General features: G+C 39.5%; 1 protein-coding gene across 1 annotated transcript in view; it reads right to left on the bottom strand.

Annotated features, from left to right (window-relative positions):
• Window positions 1-21,400, bottom strand: part of LOC126470959 (Down syndrome cell adhesion molecule-like protein Dscam2) — a 242,310-nt gene that overhangs the window by 76,963 nt on the left and 143,947 nt on the right. The window contains exons 9-10 of the mRNA XM_050099008.1: window positions 14,690-14,788; window positions 7,499-7,684 (exon numbers count right to left, since the gene is read on the bottom strand). Coding sequence (XP_049954965.1) covers window positions 7,499-7,684; window positions 14,690-14,788 — 285 coding nt within the window. The remainder of the gene's footprint in view (window positions 1-7,498; window positions 7,685-14,689; window positions 14,789-21,400) is intronic.

Consider the following 21,400-nt stretch of genomic DNA (forward strand, 5'->3'; position numbering starts at 1 on the left):
TATCAATATCCATAGCATGATAATCTTGGATTCACAAGTAACTGAGTTAACTGTTCAAATTCTGGTGAAAGTAGAAATTTTCTTCAGTGGAAGGTGCCTGGAAGAGGGAGAACTGTGATGAAGAAAATGTTCTATCTTTGATGAAATTAGAAACCACTCCACAAGAATCTGTGGGAAATGGACACTGCTAATTCACCGCTTCCCACTGGAAACAAATATTAAACCTGATGGCAGCATAGCATTCTTCAAGAGGAGGAATCTTTAAGTTTTTAGCACATTTCATATTCACTTTTTCTGAGACTGTAATGTTTACACTGAATACGATCTATGCAACACACTATTAAAAACATATATTCATCATTATAACTTACAGGTTATCAATACAGTTATTGACATCTGATACATTAAGCTAAATGATCAGAGTGACTATGCAGACTTTCCTAGTTTATTAAGAGATGAAATTCTTGTCGGGTCTTCAGCCAGATCAATCTGTCATCTGTGTACAATATTTCCATGGTCCACCTGGCTGCCATGATCAGATGAGAAAAGCTAAGTCACTTTTGCCGATAACTGATTCAAACTGTGAATGACAGAACTTTTAAATGCAGTGAATCTACGAAAGCATATGTGATAAGGTAATGCACAAGTGCTTAATTTTTGCTGCTGCCCCCTGGAACAAGAAGAGTTGCAGCCTCTCAAATGGTGAATACTGTCAAAAAAGATATATCTTTAAAAGTTGTTACTCATAACTAGCCAATTCAGATGTTGTTGTTTCTTCATATTTGATAAAATAGGATTCCAAGCTTTACTTAGTTGTATCCTTTACCACAGTTAATATTATCTGTTAGTCTGATTTTGACAGATTCTTTTAAAACACAATTCCAGTAAAGCAAGGCATTTGCAACCACTTGTGTCTCACTGTATAGCATCCTACACCCCTCTGTAAGACAGTGCTCTCCGCTGCAGATTTGTCAGGTTCTAATAATCACATATGGCAATGATGTTCAACACATCTGTCACTGATGGTAGAAACAATTTGGTCAATGTATATTTTACCACACTTACATGGTAAAATACAGATTTACCAAATTATTCATGCCATCAGTGGCAGAAGTGTTGAACACCATCACCATATGTAATTATTGCAACCCACAAATCTGTGGTGGCTGAACACTCTTTTACAGAGGGACGTAGGATGCTGTACAGTGAGACACAAGTGGTTGCAAAAGCCTTGCATTACTGGGATTGTGTTTTAAAAGAATCTGTCGAAATCAGACTAACAGATAACTATGATAATGGACACCGGCTAAGTAAAATTTGGAATCCTGTTTTATCAGATATGGAGAAACGACAGCATCTGAATTGACCAGCTATGAGTGGAAAATTTTTAACATTATATCTTTCGTTGACAGTATTCACCACTGAATGTGCTGTAACTCTTCTTCTACATCTACATCTACATCTACATCCATGCTCCACAAGCCACCTGAAGGTGTGTGGCATAGGGTACTTTGAGTACCTCTATCGGTTCTCCCTTCTATTCCAGTCTCGTATTGTTCGTGGAAAGAAAGATTGTTGGTATGCCTCTGTGTGGGCTCTAATCTCTCTGATTTCATCCTCTTGGTCTCTTCGTGAAATATATGTAGGAGGGAGCAATATACTGCTTGACTCCTCGGTGAAGGTATGTTTACAAAACTTCAACAAAAGCCCGTGCCGAGCTAATGAGCATCTCTCCTGCAGAGTCTTCCACTGCAGTTTATCGATCATCTCCGTAACACTTTTGTGATTACAAAATGATCCTATAATGAAGCGTGCTGCTCTAGGGTATGGATCCTACACTGGTGAGCAATATTCATGCAGTGGGCAAACAAGTGTACTGTAACCTACTTCCTTTGTTTTCGGATTGCATTTCCTTAGGATTCTTCCAATGAATCTCAGTCTGGCATCTACTTTACTGACGATCAACTTTATATGATCATTCCATTTTAAATCACTCCTAATGCCTACTCCCAGATAATTTATGGTATTAACTGCTTCCAGTTGCTGACCTGCTATATTGTAGCTAAATGATAAAGGATCTTTCTTTCTATGTGTTCTCAGCACATTACACTTGTCTACATTGATTCAATTGCCATACCCTGCACCATGTGGCAATTCATTGCAGATCCTCCTGCATTTAAGTACAATTTTCCGTTGTTACAACCTCTCGATATACTACAGCATCATCTGCAAAAAGCCTCAGTGAACTTCCGATGTTACCCAAAAGGTCATTTATATATATATTGTGAATAGCAACGGTCCTACAACATGCCCCTGCGGCATACCTGAAATCACTCTTACTTTGGAAGACTTCTCTCCATTGAGAATGACATGCTGTGTTCTGTTATCTAGTAACTCTTCAATCCAGTAACACAACTAGTCTGATAGTCCATATGCTCTTACTTTGTTCATTAAACAACTGTGGGGAACTGTATCGAATGCCTTGCAGATGTCAAAAAACATGGCATCTACCTGGGAACCCATATCTATGGCCCTCTGACTCTTGCGGACAAATAATGCAAGCTGGGTTTCACATGATCGTCTTTTTCAAAACCCATGCTGATTCCTACAGAGTAGATTTCTAGTCTCCAGAAAAGTCATTTTACTCGAACATAATACATGTTCCAAAATTCTACAACTGATCGATGTTAGAGATATAGGTCTATAGTTCTGCACATCTGTTCGATGTCCCTTCTTGAAAATGGGGATGACCTGTGCCCCTTTCCAATCCTTTGGAACGCTATGCTCTTCTCGACACCTACAGTACACCACTGCAAGAAGGGGGGCAAGTTCCTTCGCATACTCTGTGTAAAATTGAACTGGTGTCCCATCAGGTCCAGCAGCCTTTCCTATTTTGAGTGATTTTAATTGTTTTTATATCCCTCTGTCATCTATTTTGATATCTACCATTTTGTCATCTGTGCGACAATCTAGAGAAGGAACTACAGTGCAGTCTTCCTCTGTGAAACAGCTTTGGAAAAAGACATGTAGGATATTGGCCTTTAGTCTGTCATCCTCTGTTTCAGTATCATTTTGGTCACAGAGTGTCTGGACATCTTGTTTTGATCCACCTACGTCTTTGACATAAGACCAAAATTTCTTGGGATTTTCTGCCAAGTCAGTACATAGAACTTTACTTTCAAATTCATTGAATGCCTCTTGCATAGCCCTCCTCACACTACATTTCGCTTCACTTGTGCCATGAGGCAGCAGCAATGATTAAGCACTTGTGCATTACCTTAGCACATATGCTTTTGTGTTTTTGCTGCATTTAAAGATTCTGTCGTTCATGGTTTGAATCAGTTATCAGCGAGAGCAGATTAGGTTTTCTCATCTGGTAGCCAAGTGGACCATGGAAATATTGTGTGCAGATGACAGTTTGATCTAGCTGAATACCCAACAAGAACTTGATTTGAATAACATCAGAGGATTTTAGTGACAAATATTTTCACACCTTCAAACTTGAAACAGAAACTATTAAATAAACTCTAATTTTCAAAATAAAAGTTAAAAAGAGGAGAAACTAAGTAGTTACCAAAACACAGTTAAAATAATTAATTGTGCATTATCATGAAGCTAAGGGGCCACAGACACATAATGTGAAGAGAAAATGCTGCTCTCAGTGGTCAGCACGCAAATCATCATCCCAGTTCAATACAAAAGTGTATCTAGTAATACATATTTCTGCTAATAGGTTTAATAGAAATGTGGTTTAAAAAATGAAGTTCTGACAATGCTGTAATTGCATATAGCATGGCCAAGAACAGGTAGAATGAAGTCTGCCCTGTGCTGTAGCTGTTCCATTAGCTCAGCAAGATGAGGCAATGTTGTGGGGAATGGATACACAGACTTGTCAATGTCTGAGTTGCGTTTACACGAATTATTCTTTTTTTTTCAGTTAAAGCTTCAAATAGTATTCAATTTACATCTTCACAGTGCAGTGTCTTATACATTTTTTTCTGTTACTGTTACCATTATTTAAACATTGAAACATAACATGAACTTCTGACAGACATAAACGACCACTTTGTTTCATCCATGACACAAATAAAGCCAATAGAAAATAGTAGTGCATACAGTAACATCATCCGTATCCACTGAGGTACAAAAAACACAATAGGTAGGCTGCACTAGAACGTACATTACGCTATCCACAATAATTTCATACTGTATATTTGACATCCAGGCTTCTCTTCACAGAACTGATATGTTCACATATGAGCAAAGTTCATTTTAGAGCAGGCTCATCCAAGAACTGCACCCGGCGGGCGCACCCGCGCCCTATAGGCGCAAGGCAGTGTAGTTCAGCACCCCGTCCATGACCGTCTGGTAGGAGCGAGAGAGAGAGAGAGAGAGAGAGAGAGAGAGAGATAGCTGCAGAGCGAGTGAGACCGCACTGCACTGCTCTGAGCTGGACTGTCCCATGGTCTGATCCAACGTAAACAAAATATTCTATTTTAGAATTAGTTTCATGTAAGGGATATAGTGTTTCATTCTTACTGTTAGTAGTTACAAGTAAATATTTTTTGTTATACTTCGTGCTACAGCTTTTTGTATCCCTTTTCAGAGTTAAGAAATCGGATCCTTAGTCTGCTGTTTTGTACGTAATAATTTTAACTGACCAAGTTAGAAAACTTATTAAAATTGAAATAAGGTTACACAGCTCTTTAATTCTTACAGTCAACATTGTTAAACAAGCCAATTAACATTTTACATGTTTTTCTTTTTCGAGGAAATGATTTTGTCTAGGTTTGGTACAATATTCTGTGAGACTGCTAACCTCAAAGAATTAGTCAAATTTTTATTGACAAGTAATGAATGGTTCTTAGTTTTAGCAAGGTTTAAAAGAGGGGAAAATCGCTCACAAATATACGTAGAACCAAACATTGAGAGAAATTTGGCTGCGTGCTTGTGCAAAAGAGGATATTTCTCTCATGGAAGATATCTGTAAAAGTCATCCCAAGTTTTACACATAAGAAAGCGGTTCTTCAGGTGGATATCGCACTGCAGGTCAATCAGCTCTAGTTGAAATACATGTGAGATGTCCTCTGCCTGAAGGGAAAACGGGCAAAAAAAAAAAAAAAAAAAAAAAATATATATATATATATATATATATATATATATATATATATATATATATATATATATATATATATATATATATAAAAAAACAAAGATGAGGTGACTTACCGAACGAAAGCGCTGGCAGGTCGATAGACACACAAACAAACACAAACATACACACAAAATTCAAGCTTTCGCAACAAACTGTTGCCTCATCAGGAAAGAGGGAAGGAGAGGGGAAGACGAAAGGAAGTGGGTTTTAAGGGAGAGGGTAAGGACTCATTCCAATACCGGGAGAGCGGAAAGACTTACCTTAGGGGGAAAAAAGGACAGGTATACACTCGCACACACGCACATATCCATCCACACATACAGACACAAGCAGACATATTTAAAGACCAATATGTTGACAATCTTCGCACAAAGTGCCTCCTGGTATATCAGACAATGGACTGTCGTGAATAAGGAACAGCCGACTTCAGCCCATTTGACCTGACATAACCCAGGAATCCAGTTCGTATCCCTCCTAGCGCAGGGGCTCCATCCACTGTTACGCTGGTCAGGCGTTCCCATTTTAAACCCATTGACTCTAACAAGTTTTCATGGCTCGAAAAATATCCAAACCCGTGGTTGCGTCTTATAATGGTATAATGTCGAGAGGTGTGGCGGGTGGTCGGGTGATCTGCACGGCCAGCTAAGCGACACGGCTCGGCCACTGCAACAATATATGAATTCGCCTAGGGCACTGGCCGCGGGCGATCACAGGTGCTAGCGCCCCAGGGGCACAGTTTGGACCAGCCTGTTTTAGAGAACATGTTCAGAGCAACTGCCTTGCATTTGCAAAAACTTGACCACTCACTGGATCATAATTTACTGGGTCCTATGCAATACACCTGCATCAATCAGTGCCAAAAGCAGCAAGCATGTGATATTTTAGGTCATGTACACCTATAAATAAAAATCTAGTGGATTAAGGTCAATGGAATTTAGAGATCAGAACATTGGACCTCCATGACCAATCCATTTCCCTGGAAACAATTCATTTAAATAGTTACCCACATTCATTCTAAAGTGTGGTGTTGCACCAGCGTTCTGAAATGACAGCTGTTGCCTAAACACAATATTTATAAAATGTTCATTATCTTCCACTTGGCAAAAGAGCCATTCACAAACTGTATTCACGAAATGTGGTCTTTTGTCCACTGGTGTTGAGTTAATGAGTAATGATATGTATGCAGTTCTTCATCGTGCAACACATCAACAACCAGTCTGATATATCTGGAACTGCCCTACAATATAACGGGTACTTCACATAGATGATTGGTGAATGGTTTCAAGAATCATGTTCTCTGTTTGTGGAGTACGTCTAGTCCTTGGACAATCTCTATCCATTACTTGTGGATGAAGATTATTGGTTTCCAGAAGCCATTGTTCCAGGCAATGAAAAATATTCTTATTGGGATAGTTTCCTTAAGAGTACAGTGCAGTATATGCATGAGCAGCAGCATCAGCATCAGCAGCCTGGTTAATGGATGCATACAGCACCAAAAGCATATTAATGTTTTCATCATTTGTGCAATCCATTGGAATGCTGCCCTACTCGAACTTCACAGGGCCAATTATGACTATGCACTATCCAGTTGGTGGACACATGCATGCAGTTTAATAGATTTGATTGTCATGTGGTGGCTATTGTCAAGTGGCAAAATGATGACCTGCTTATAAATAGCAAGAACTGGGTAATGAACATCTAAAAAAATAAAAAAAAAGAACCTGGTGAGAATTTGCACCATAGCTCCATGGTGGATGGGGGTTTGATGTCCCAGCAGCTATGACAGTTGGTATGGTAGTGGCAGTGATACATGTTCCTCTGTACATTCCAATGTGCTGCACTATGTGACAGTGTTGCCATCTCCTCATTTTCGTGCATCTGTTTTTAAAATGCACCTGATCTGATTCTGCTACACAAACTTTTGTCTTGAATTTGGATGAAGAATTGCATGCTGACCTCCAAGTGCAGCATATTTTCTTCATCTTGTATATTTGTTTAAGGAAAGAAATCTGTAATCTTGTATGGGAAATGTTGTACAAACTGAAGCTGCAGTAGTCTCATTGATAAAGCGAAATATAAGGGGCAGTCAAATGAAAATGAGACACATTGAAAACAAGTAATTAGCATAATAAATTTATGAACACATACGGCAATTACATTTGAAATAATAAATAATTTACTTACGTTTTTCCATCTGTATTGGTTTCGTTTGAGTGCCCCTTGTATTTCATAATATTTCTTTCACATTTTAATTTAATTCAACTATTGTAATACCTTAACTACAGTTTAAAACCTATGTGCAATGATTTTTGTATATTGATGTGCGATTATAGCATCATTTACCTGAACCCTGAGTAAATGCAGTGATTGTAGATGTTGGCTCACTGTGCCGAAGTTGACTGAATGCCTCAAGATAAAAGTAATACTTTGTGCCACATTGCAGATGGTTAAGTGTAAAACCAGTCTCCTCTGCCTTTAATTTGATTCTTTCCCATTCTCCAAATTCCCTCTTGTAATATAAATAATTGCCTGGAAAACATTACACAAAAAATACACAGTTTACTGTTCACAATAAAAAACTATTTTTAACATTACTTAAACGTCTGTACTAAATAAATGCAAAAAGGTCAATGAGCCATGCTCTCCTTCCTCTGGTGCATTGCCAAAGGGGGTCACGGTGCTTAGTGTGTGATTGCTGGCGGCTTTCAGAGAGAGAAAGGATGTAATAGCATACGGGCAATTTGTGGTAGTTGGCCTGCGTGGATGGCCGCATTTTGCAAGTGGGATTGTGACGTATGGTGAGCTGTTTTGAGGTGGGAAGACACGCCTTGTTGCGGTTTGTGTTGCGACTCATCCAGAGGGGCAGTGAGGCAATGTGCCTGGAGGCATGATGTTCTGCCATTTGTATTATCAAGTTCCTGGCTTCTTGTGATATGATTGCTCTTTCCTTATGCATTGTACCTCCCCCCTCCCCCCCCCCCCCCCCCCCCCCCCACTTCCCATCACTCTTAAAGAGGATGTGGGGGTTTAAACTGTGGCCGTTGGTATTCAAAGCTGCCTCACATAGACTGGCCTCTTGGTTGCTAGTATGTGCCGGTTGTTTGCTATTTATTTTGCTGCCCACAAGGTTGTACCAGTGAGATTGCCTACTGGTAGAGCGACGCTCACTGTTTGACAGTTTTAATCTGCCTGTGGTCGCGTGTGTGTGTTCACTGTTAACTGGTAGATTGTCAACTTGATCTGCAAGTTTGCATCTTACGGATTCATGTGATGGCTTTCTTGTAGTGTTCCTCAAATTTTCCTGTTGTTGGATGACAATTTGCTTAACAGCAAGCAACAAGAGGAGCCTCTTGACAGAGCGTCGTTGAGTGCTCGATCAGTATACAGTTGACATTACTGTTATAACCAAATATGTCATTTCTCTGAGATTATTAAATATTGTTGGCAAGATTACTACTTTTTGACACAGTGCCATTGATATTCCTGTTGTTATTAACGTGCACTGTTGAATGACAATTTGTTTAACGCCAAGCCACAAGAAGAACCTATTGACAGAGTGCTGTTGAATGCTCAATCAGTGTACAGTTGAAAATACTGATGATACCAAATGTTTTACAGCCACTATCAGTTGTACTCTGGGCTTGTGACTTCATTGATTACATAATTTTAGATTTTTAAATAGATATATATGTTTCTGTTTAAGCCCCTTTTATGTCTGTGTATGTTGGGTTGTAGCAGGTCTGGCGACTGATTATTAGTGTTGTCAGCAAGATAACATAGTTCTAACAAACAGATAGAGGTGCTGGCCAGTGCTTACCTCAGCTCAGTATAGCCGATAGTTACACAAAACAGAACAGAAAATTTATGTTCCTAGCTTTCGGAACTTTGTTCCTTCATCAGGGAGGAGAGATGGGAAAGAAAGGGAAGAAGGGAAAGTGGATTCAGTTACTCACAACCCCGGTTATGAAGCAACAGAGAAAGGTAAACAGGGAGGGTAGCAAGGATGCAAGGATGGAGGCATGGTTGTCAGAGGGAAGCCAAAGAGAAGCCAAAGATATTCTACTATAGGTACTGTGCCAGCTTCAAACCAAAGAGGATGCATATAGAAGTAAAGAGGTATACAGTATAAAGATAAACACAACTATGTAGGATGAAAAGATGCGTGAATGGCTAAAGAGGAAAGGGAAAGAGGAGAAGACTGAGGAGTAAATGGGAGTGAGGTTGGTCAATGTAGGTTCAGTCCAGGGGGATGGCGGGATGAAAGGATGTGTTGGAGTGCAAGTTCCCATCTCCGCAGTTCCGAGGGACTGGTGTTGGGTGGGAGAAGCTAAATGGCATGTACGGTGTAGCAGGTTCCTAGGTCCATAGAATTATGCTGGAGGGCATGCTCTGCTACTGGGTATTGGACATTTCCTAGGTGGACAGTTCGTCTGTGTCCATTCATGCGCTCAGCCTGTTCAGTTGTTGTCATACCGATGTAAAAGGCTGTGCAGTGCAGGCATGTCAGCTGATAAATGACATGTGTTGTTTCACATGTGGCCCTGCCTTGAATTGTGTATGTTTTACCAGTAGCGGAGCTGGAGTAGGAGGTTGTGGGGGAATGCATGGGGCAGGTTTTGCAGCGGGGTCGGTTACAGGGGTAGGAACCGCTAGGTAGAGAAGGTAGTCTGGGAATATTGTAGGGTTTGACAAGGATGTTACAGAGGTTATGGGGGTGATGAAAGGCCACTCTGGGTGGCGTAGGGAGAATTTTGTCAAGGTATGATCTCATTTCAGGGCTTGACTTGAGAAAGTCATATCCCTGGTGGAGTAATTTGTTGATGTATTCGAGGCCAGGACAATATTGGGTGACAAGGGGGATGCTTCTGTGTGGTCTGGGGGTAGGAACATTGTTGTTGGATGGGGAGGAATATATTGCTCAGGAGATCTGTTTGTGGAAGTCAAGCCCTGAAATGAGATCATCCCTTGACAAAATTCTCCCTATGCCACCCAGAGTTGCCTTTCGTCACCCCCATAACCTCTGTAACATCCTTGTCAAACCCTACAATATTCCCAGACTACCTTCTCTACCCAGCGGTTCCTACCCCCGTAACCGACCCCGCTGCAAAACCTGCCCCATGCATCCCCCCACAACCACCTACTCCAGCCCCACTACTGGTAAAACATACACAATTCAAGGCAGTGCCACATATGAAACAACACATGTCATTTATCAGCTGACATGCCTGCACTGCACAGCCTTTTACATTGGTATGACAACAACTGAACTGGCTGAGCACATGAACGGACACAGACCAACTGTCCGCCTAGGAAATGTCCAATACCCAGTAGCAGAGCATGCCCTCCAGCATAATTCTACGGACCTAGGAACCTGCTACACTGTACATGCCATTTGGCTTCTCCCACCCAACACCAGTCCCTCGGAACTGCGGAGATGGGAACTTGCACTCCAACACATCCTTTCATCCCGCCATCCCCCTGGACTGAAGCTACGTTAACCAACCTCACTCCCATTTACTCTTCAGTCTTCTCATCTTTCCCTTTCCTCTTTAGCCATTCACGCATCTTTTCGTCCTACATAGTTGTGTTTATCTTTATACTGTATACCTCTTTTCTTCTATATGCATCCTCTTTGGTTTGAAGCTGGCACAGTACCTATAGTAGAATATCTTTGGCTTCTCTTTGGCTTCCCTCTGACAACCATGCCTCCATCCTTGCATCCTTGCTACCCTCCCTGTTTACCTTTCTCTGTTGCTTCATAACCGGGGTTGTGAGTAACTGAATCCACTTTCCCTTCTTCCCTTTCTTTCCCATCTCTCCTCCATGACGAAGGAACAAAGTTCCGAAAGCTAGGAACGTAAATTTTCTGTTCTGTTTTGTGTAACTATCGGCTATACTGAGCTGAGGTAAGTACTGGCTAGCCCCTCTATCTCTTTGTTAGTATTTGTTTAACATCTTTATATGAGGTTTTCCATTAATCATTTAGATAACATAGTTCTAGTTTTATATATATATATTGCTGTTTAAACTTCATTATTTTTAATGTACGCATGTACTGGGTCACAGCAGGTCTGGTGACTAAGTATTACTGTTGTCAGTAATACTTAGCACCTGGTACTTGTTGCTTCAGCAGTTATCTTGTTGTAGTCCTTTATCTATGTCTGTTAATATTTAAAAGATAAAATAATTCTGGGCATTTAATAGCCCTACCCACAACAGGTTTACCTGGTAGCTTACAGCTATCAGCTGTAGTATTCTGGTCTTGTTGCTTGGTAACCTATCATTATTGAGGATTGTGCCCCGGCTGTTGGTTTGATTGTGTAGCGACCCTAATTTTGGTAAATCCTTTTAAATACATTCTTAAGACTTAAGGTTTGGGAAGACAAGAAACATCTGTATTTCTGATCATTGCAGGGCTGACATTGGTTTCTGATGTTCCACACCCAACTGTGATTCTGTATCTTGGGTCGTATTGGGTTGGGAGAGTTGCCTATTCTGAGGTGCTCCACTCACAATCTTTGTTGGAGCCTGTATTGCTCGATCCTCCAGAACTTGGCCTAGCCCTCCCACTCCCACTCCTACTTAACAATAAATCCAGACTTCAGTAGGACCATATCAGTCAAATTACCAACTTCATTCCCTATTTGATCCAGATTCAATAATCCATGCTAATTATATACAGCAAGCATTCAAAAATGCAAGTTGTTAAAAGAATTAGAATGACTCAACAAATGAGAACTCTTGAAAATGATAATGGTATTCAAGTATGGTTGGTGTAGCACCTGGAACTGGGAACTTGAGATATATACAATTTTGACCTGTGAAATGGCACCATACAAAATGTTTTACAAATACAATGTAGTTAGGAGGTTACCCAGATAGATTTTCATCATTTATTTCCAGTTAGAACAGCATGATACATATTCTCTAAACACATAATAAAATGTGGATTACAAAGTGTGAAATCAGCTGGTTTGTAAATGAAACTTAACTATGTTAACATATCCAGGGAAATCATTTAAATAATATTTCTCACCCATATTATGGAGGAAGAGAATACATTTTGTAACTTACAAATGCATTAAAATCACATGCATATCCCATCAGTGTGTTAATTATCACCAAACATTACAAATTTTTGAAAATATAATATAACTGGATAGATAAAAAATCTAACCACTAAGTGACAGCTTGAAAAAACAGATATAAAATTTATGGAAATTTGCAAGCTTTTGGAACCAGTTGCTACGTATTCCATCAGAAGGTTTGAAGGGCAAGCAAGACAGATGAAGGCAAAGGACTGGCAAGGTTTAGAAAATGATGAAAGTTATGGAAAAGTCACCCAGAACCCCAAGTCATGAGAGACTTACAATATTGGATGTGAAGGAAAAATTGATTGTTGGGGACTGTAGTGCATAGTGGTTGAAAACCTGAGGGCCTAAAGGTGGAAGATAGGATAATAAGCAAGACAGGTATTACTGACAAAACATCAAGCAAGAGTTTTAAGCATAGAAAGCAAAGTGCTTTAGTTATGGTGGGTAGGTAAGGTGGGAGGTGGGGAAAAATGGACAGGTCAGAAAATAAAATATATAGAAAACTAAGAGGGACTGAAGAAAAAGAATAGCTACTGAAAAGAAATGTCCAGATCAAACTAAAATTTAGGCCAGGTGGCTGATGAGAGCCAAGGACATGTTGTAATGCCAGTTCCCACCTGCACCATATATTGTGAGTTGCCAGTGTACACCCTCTGTTGATACCCATTGCTTCTAACTGATAATTTGATGGTAGTCATACCAATGGAGAAGGCCAAACAGTGCTTACGTAACAACTATTACACGAAATGTCACTTCACTGGTAGCTCTCACTTTAATAGTTGTGTTTACCACTTATGGAGCTGGTATAGGTGGTAATAGGAGTGTGTATAGGGAAAGTCCTACAGTAGAGGCAGCCACAGGAGTAGAAGCCATAGTGTAGGGAAATGGGTGCAGAAGGAGCATAGTGTCTGACTAGGAGTCATAAGATTTCTTTTGGAGGGATCAGCAGCAAAAGCAGATTTCCTGGGCCATTAATGCAATTCTGGTACTGCTGATCCCTCCATAGAAGCAACTCAGGAGTACACCTCTTGTCGCTCAGTACTACTCTGTTCTTGAAGGTATCAATCACCTAATTTGACAAGGCTATGTCTTCCTAAAATCATGCCCTGAAATTAGATCCATTCTGTTTGACATTTTGCCCACCACTCCTAGAATAACTTCCCGTCACCCACCCTCCTCAAATCTCCACAATATCCTAGTCAGCCCCTAAGCTCCTTCTGTACCCATTTCCCTACACTATGGTTACTACTCCTGCAACCTTCCCCACTATCAGACTTGGCCTATGCACTTCCTACCACCAGCTATACCAGTGCTGTAACTGGCAAAACATATGCTATCAAAGTGAGTGTCATCTGTGAAATGAAACGTCATACACCAGCTATTAATGTAAATGCTGTTAGGCCTTCTACATCAGCAGGATTGCCACCAAGTTATTAGTTAGGATGAACATGAATAGAAACAGGGTGGACACTGGTATCACACAATATACAATTGCAGAGCATGCTCTACAACATAATAGCCATGACCTTGGTGCCTGTGTCCTCAATGTGCCATCTGGATTCTTCCCCCTGACACCAGTTTCTCAGCGCTCTACATGTGAGAACAGACATTACAATATTTTCTTAGTTCTCATCACCCACCTTGCCGCACTACGCATTAATTTCTTTGGTCTCATCATTTCTTTTCAGTAATTATTCTTTTTCTTCATTTTATTTTAATCTTCTACATATCTTATTTTCTGACCTGTCTACTTTTCCTTATCCCCTCCACCTCACCTATCAATCACACATAATGTACTTAGCTTCCCATGCTTAAAACTTTTTCATGATGTTTTGTCAGTAACCTCTATCTTGATTATTAGCCTATCTTCCACCTGTAAGCTCTCATGTTGCCAAATGTCATCCTGTGCAATCCACAACAATCAATCAGTCTTTCCTTCTCATCCCAACCTGTAAGTGCCTGCTGGCCTGGGGTGCTGGGTGACTTTTTTGTGACTCTCCTCATTTCCTAAACCTCACTAGTCCTTTTCCTTTATCCCTCTCCCTACCCCTTCTGCTCATCTGTCAGAAAAAGTAGCCACTACCCCTGAAAGCTTGCTCATTTCCATAGCTTTTACATGTTTTGTCCTGCCATCACTTGATGAGTAGATTTTTTATATCTCTCCAGTAGTACTGTATAATGTGATGCACTGGTCCACATGCAATTTGAAACTGACACTTGCACTCTTTCAAGTCTGGTATTGAGGCAAAAGGACTAAGTGTCAGACAGCTGAAATTACCAGAACTATAAAAATATGCATCTGCATTAACAAAAAATGTTAAAAATAGCATGATTATTCAGCAATCACAACTATGAGAATTTCCAGTTCCAACCAAACAGACTGAAAATAGAGATCTGATAAAGTTATTTTGTTAGTCTACTTTCAAGGAGCTGTATTCACCTTGAATCTTATGATCAGTATCTGATGAAAGCAGCCAATTTAGTGTGATGCTTGAAACAGTTGCCGATGAAGCATGCAAATTAGTTGGTGCTAGTGGAACTGAAAAAAAAGAGAGGAAATAATTTAATTACACATTGTCAGGTATCTATTAATGCCTCTTTCACAGCTAGTGTATCTACTCATCAGTCACCAAATTATATTTATTAATGAATAGCCACTCCAGTTGCTATGTTGATTATATATCTATTATATTATTCATTTACAAAGTCAGTTGCAGATCCAATAGAAAATGACTTAAATATAAACCCTAAACCAGCTCTAGACTAAAATAAAGGACATATTATCAATTGGTCTGGAGATTCTTAAATCATTACATGAGTGTGGAGCAACAGCTCTCTCTAAACATGAAAAGCTAATCAAGTATATTTGTTTTTCTTTGATTGAGCTTGAGAAATGAAGGAAATAGCTGAAGAGTGGAAACAGAAAATGTTCTTAGTGCTATTAAACATATTTTCAGTGCTATTCTGTTGCTTGTCCCTAGATTTTCTCCAAGAGTCAAATCATGTAGAAAAGTTTGCAAACATTTATTAATAGACTGTGTATGGTCTTTATCAAAAGTAATACTTCCATCTGAAGTTCCATGTGCCATGTGTCAAGATCCCCTCCTTGTAGCCCAAGATGGTTTCAAGAGATAAGACACAAGTTTTTGGTGGGTGGGCACAGCTTTTTTAGCTGTGACAGATATCTTAGAATTATACAGGGTGTTACAAAAAGGAATGGCCAAACTTTCAGGAGACATTCCTCACACACAAAGAAAGAAAATATGTTATGTGGACATGTATCCGGAAACACTTACTTTCCATGTTAGAGCTCATTTTATTACTTCTCTTCAAATCACATTAATCATGGAATGGAAACACACAGCAACAGAACGTACCAGTGTGACTTCAAACACTTTGTTACAGGAAATGTTCAAAATGTCCTCCGTTAGCGAGGATACATGCATCCACCCTCCGTTGAATGGAATCCCTGATGTACTGATGCAGCCCTGGAAAATGGCGTATTGTATCAAAGCCGTCCACAATACGAGCATGAAGAGTCTTTACATTTGGTACCGGGGTTGCGTAGACAAGAGCTTTCAAATGCCCCCATAAATGACAGTCAAGAGGGTTGAGATCAGGAGAGTGTGGAGGCCATGGAATTGGTCCGCTTCTACCAATCCATCCGTCACCGAATCTGTTGTTGAGAAGCGTACGAACACTTTGACTGAAATGTGCAGGTGCTCCATCATGCATGAACCACATGTTGTGTTGTACTTGTAAAGGCACATGTTCTAGCAGCAGAGGTAGAGTATCCTGTATGAAATCATGATAACGTGCTCCATTGAGCGTAGGTGGAAGAACATGGGGCCCAATCAAGACATCACCAACAATGCCTGCCCAAATGTTCACAGAAAATCTGTGTTGATGAAGTGATTGCGCAACTGCGTGCGGATTCTCGTCAGCCCACACATGTTGATTGCGAAAATTTACAATTTTATCCCGTTGGAATGAAGCCTCATCCGTAAAGAGAACATTTGCACTGAAATGAGGATTGATACATTGCTGGATGAACCATTCACAGAAGTGTACCCGTGGAGGCCAATCAGCTGCTGATAGTGCCTACACACGCTGTACATGGTACGGGAACAACTGGTTCTCCTGTAGCACTCTCCATACAGTGACGTGGTCAATGTTACCTTGTACAGCAACAACTTCTCTGACGCTGTCATTAGGGTTATCATCAATTGCACGAAGAATTGCCTCGTCCATTGCAGGTGTCCTCGTCATTCTAGGTCTTCCCCAGTCACGAGTCATTGCCTGGAATGTTCCATGCTCCCTAAGACGCCAATCAATTGCTTCGAACGTCTTCCTGTCGGGACACCTTTGTTCTGGAAATCTGTCTCGATACAAACGTACCGCGCCATGTCTATTGCCCCACACTAATCCATACATCAAATGGGCATCTGCCGACTCCGCATTTGTAAACATTGCACTGACTGCAAAACCACGTTCATGATGAACACTAACCTGTTGTTGCTACGTACTGATGTGCTTGATGCTAGTACTGTAGAGCAATGAGTCGCATGTCAACACAAGCACCAAAGTCAACATTACCTTCCTTCAATTGGGCCAACTGGTGGTGAATCGAGGAAGTACAGTAAATACTGACAAAACTAAAATGAGCTCTAACATGGAAATTAAGCGTTTCTGGACACATGTCCACATAACATCTTTTCTTTATTTGTGTGTGAGGAATGTTTCCTGAAAGTCTGGCCATACCTTTTTGTAACACCCCGTAGAGAAATGAAGAATGTAAGCAAGGCCTAAGTTGCACAAAGTTTACATTAGGCTGTTGAGTCAGCTGTAGCAGTGAACCCATTCCATGTAATTACAATGTCTACAGCTGAAGTCTTTGGTTTTAAACACACTGCCAAAACAGTGTGGTCAATGCTGGAAGTGTGGTCAATGCTGGTGTGTAAGATATCCAAATGCGGTGTGATCAAACAGAATTGTGAGAATTTTGTTCCTCATTGAATATGACAGGTTGATACTGTGGGTTTGTTAGGGATGGAGGGTAAAATGGATGGGTAAAGCATGGAAACAATTGAACAAAAGATGCTCAATACTATTGAAAAAAAGGTCCAGCAAACATGTGCTCTAAAATGCATACCTTAAAAGTTACAAGCACTTGATCGTTAGAAGAGTTGTGTTTCAAAGTAGCAAAGATGAACACGTGCTCATAGCTCTTAAGGAATGCATTTTAGAGCACATGTTTACTGGACTTTTTTTTCTTGTTTTGGTCCATACTACCAGTTCCCAAAATACAGAAAGCAAAGAACTTGCAGTAGAAGGACTAAAAACCATCTGCTGCATTTTGTTATCATTCAGTAGGAAGCCATTTGCTTTAAGCTAATAGGATGCTTGAGTCATTGTCTCTGCAACACAAGCTTTGAGGCTACTGAAATCATTACTACAACGAAGGAAAGTTGTATCATCTGCATATAGTACAGTCATGGAGTTGGTGAATGGGGGCAGAACATTAATCATTATTAGGAACATAAAATTCCCCAGTACAGATCCCTGTGATACACCTATTTTAACTAATTCAATACTGGAATGTTTCTTTACCTACACAAACAGCTTGCTTGCAATCCTATAGGTACGATTTTAATAGTTTAAGGCTGTTAGCTCAAATGCTGTAGCACTCAATTTTTTCTAGGAGTATTTTATGCTCTACACAGTCAAAAGCCTTACTTAGATCACAAAAGGTAACTTGAGCAAATCTTTTATCCTCAAACACTTGATGTATGTGTTTGACTACTGAGTCTATAGCATCAACAGTTGATAAGTTTCCCTAAAACCATACTGTGATTTACTAATTATTCCTGCATTTTCAAATTACATGGATAACTGTTGGTATATTACACATTCAAACACTTTAGAGAGAGATGGGATTATGGAAGTTGGTCTGTAACTTGAAGGTGAGTCAATATCTCCTTTTTTATATATTGGGACTACCCTAGACACTTTTAGCTCATCAGGAAAATATCCCTCATATATAATCTTATTTATGCAGTATGTTAAAGGATACACAGTACAACCTACTAATTTTTTTTAGAATGTTACAAGAAATGTCATATATATCTACACTCTCAGATGATTTCAGATGTTTAAATATTTTTAGGATGAGACTAGGTGGGACCTCAGAGAAGGTAAATATACTTTGTATTTACTTGCGGTTTACAGACATTTTTTGAAAGAATCTCAGATAAGCTAATGACAGGTTTGGTGATAGCATTTTCTACTTCTTGTAATGATTTAATAAAGAAATCATTGAATTTCTGCGGGCATATACTGACTTTATTATTTCTTTCATCTTTAGTAACATTATTTATTGGTTTCCACGCAGCTTTGCATTTATTCATGAATTCTCAATACCGCTTAATTTGTGTACTCTTTTGGCTTCCACAATGGCTTTTTTGTACTTATTCCTACATTGAACATAGCCTGATCTGGCATGGTGATTCTTCAGATTTTTATGTATACTGTACAACAACATAACTTGGTTTTTCAGATTTGTTAGTTGTTTAAGTATACCATGGGTTTTGTTTGTTTGTACCCTTGCCTTTGGAGCCTTTGTCGACTATTTTGCATTTCTTTATCAGAATGCAGTCATTAAATTGTGTCAAAAATGCTTTGAAAAACCTTTCAAATGTTAGTTTTGCTGACAGATCTTTACATAGACTATAATTTGTGTCACTGGTCCATCGGCCAAACCAGTCTCTGTTAGTAAGGGACTTACAAAACCTGTCAATTTTATCATTTGTGACCGATTTAGTGATTACCATTTTTGAGACAGACTTATCAATGTTACTCTTATCAGCACAGAACCTACTTATGTAATTTAATGACACAGAATTGTGATCTGAGAATGGGAATACTGTCACATCACATGATTCTTCTGTAGTGTTGAAACTGACAAAGAACTGTCAAGACATGTTTCATCTCTTGTGGGTCTATTATTGATAAAGTGCAGATTGTACTGTCTTAGAAGATTTTTGAGCTCAGTGACACTATGTTTGGCAGTTGTTACATCAAAATCTGCATTCAAACCTCCACCTATTACAATGTCATAATGTAACCTTTCGTCTTTCTAAATACATCTAACAGCATTCCCAGTTTTTCTAAAAATACACTAATGTTACCCTTAGGTGACCTGTATAAGGCTATTATCACTAACTTAAAATTGTCACTAACAATACCAGTGGCTTCAAAATTCTGTTCATCACACAAATAGTCTAGATTCAACATATTGACGGAGTGGCCAAGTGATTGGTTAGTATACAATGCCACGCCACCCCTTTTATGCATTTTTCTACCGTAACCATTTGCTATTTTATAGTTATCAAATTTGATAGCTGTAAGTTACTCTCTGTTGCTCAGTGTTCACTCAGACAAAAAATATCAAATTTGTTCTCTAGTCCAAAATAAATTCTTTGTCTTTTGCTCCTTGAATATTCAGGTAACAAATTTTAAAATAAGAATTGTTATTTTCTTTAGAATGAACAGTTTGGTTAGGAGGTATAATATCTTTTACAGTATATATTTTATGGGTTTCATCGTATTGCTGTGTTCCACTAAAAAACCATGTAAACGGAGAGGAGGCACTGTTTTCTGCTTACCCACAACACTTGATACTGCTTCTTCTGCTGTAGTTATCTTCCCTCCTTTTGGTGGGGTTGTAGTTATTTTTACTTGTGTAACTTCTGCTGTGGTTTGTGGAGGTGCTTCTATAGCTGATGCATTTTCTACTACTGCTTCTGATGATGCCAATGGTGACAATGATGGTTCCCATTCTGATGCTGATGTAGGCCTAATTTCTTCTAGAGATGTAGCCAGAGATTTTTCTTTCTCATGTGCTGCTGGTGGATTCTCCATTTGTTTTGTCATCAGCAATGAATCTATTGCAGATAGTGCTAGTTTTTTGTGCCTGTCTACCCCTACTGCTTTTATTGCTTGGAGAATTTCTTTAGTCAGCACTTTCTCGCCTAGCTGATTTCTGTGCAGTCCATGTCTTGTAAAATGCTCTCTGACAGAGCTGGTTGCTTCAATGAAGAGTGTGTGCACAAAACTGCTGCAGATCTTTCTGAGTTTTTGGTTTGTTGCAATGATTTCACTATTTACACATGAGTTTTCAATTAAGTCATATCGGTGAGGAATGCTTACAACAAATACTTTCGCTTGTGTCATTTTTCCTAGTGATTCTTTCAATGCTTTTACAGCAAGGGTACTCTCATTTTTATACATATCATTATCTCCTCCAATTATTATGTAGTTCATACCATCTCTTACTGCAGTTTCACAGTTTTTCAGCACTTCTCATAAAGGAGCTACAGGTTTTGTAATTCCAGTGACTTTATAGTCTGACTGGATATCGGACATAATTGTAGATAGTCCCTTACCATGACTCGTTGATAGAACATAAATTTCTTCTTTTTCCTTCACTGTTTTTTTTCTGTCTTCCATTCCTTGTTGTCACAGGACGTAATGGTAACAAGTTGCCACAGGCACTTTTTTGGTCGATAGACGTGTATGAGAAGTTACCTGCCACACTAAGATTTTTTTGTGTCTTTTGACTGTCTGAATTTAATTCCTTGTACCTGTTCATTACTGTAACATGATAAACGTTTGTATTTAACACAGGGAGGGAACATTTCTTAGGCCTAATAAACACACACTCCTGTTCACAGCTTTGTGTCTCTGTCACTATGTCCACATACTGAATCAAACTTTTCAGCATTTCAGCATATTGTCTAGCTTTAGTTAAGTCGTTTTGTAGTTCCTCCCTCACACTTATTTCAAGTCTTGCACTTATTTCAAGTCTTGCATTACACATTTCTAAGGCAGCTTCAGGACCGTTGTACTCAGTTCTGCAATCACACGAATTTTTACTAAGATTTGCTTCCATGAAGCAACATGAATCCATTTATGTGTCGCTACATATGTTATGACACCTTTTATCACACTTTTTCACATAGTAGACAATTTACTGATGGTAATTTACTGAGCGATTTACCACAGGTCCATATGCTCTGCCATCTGGAGTACCCTTTTCATCTCTCAGTGCCACCTAGATTTCAATGAATGGTGGTTTGCAAGGGCAGGGGAG

The sequence above is a fragment of the Schistocerca serialis genome, chromosome 3, assembly GCF_023864345.2.
Source record: "Schistocerca serialis cubense isolate TAMUIC-IGC-003099 chromosome 3, iqSchSeri2.2, whole genome shotgun sequence".
Taxonomy (NCBI): Eukaryota; Metazoa; Arthropoda; class Insecta; order Orthoptera; family Acrididae; genus Schistocerca; species Schistocerca serialis.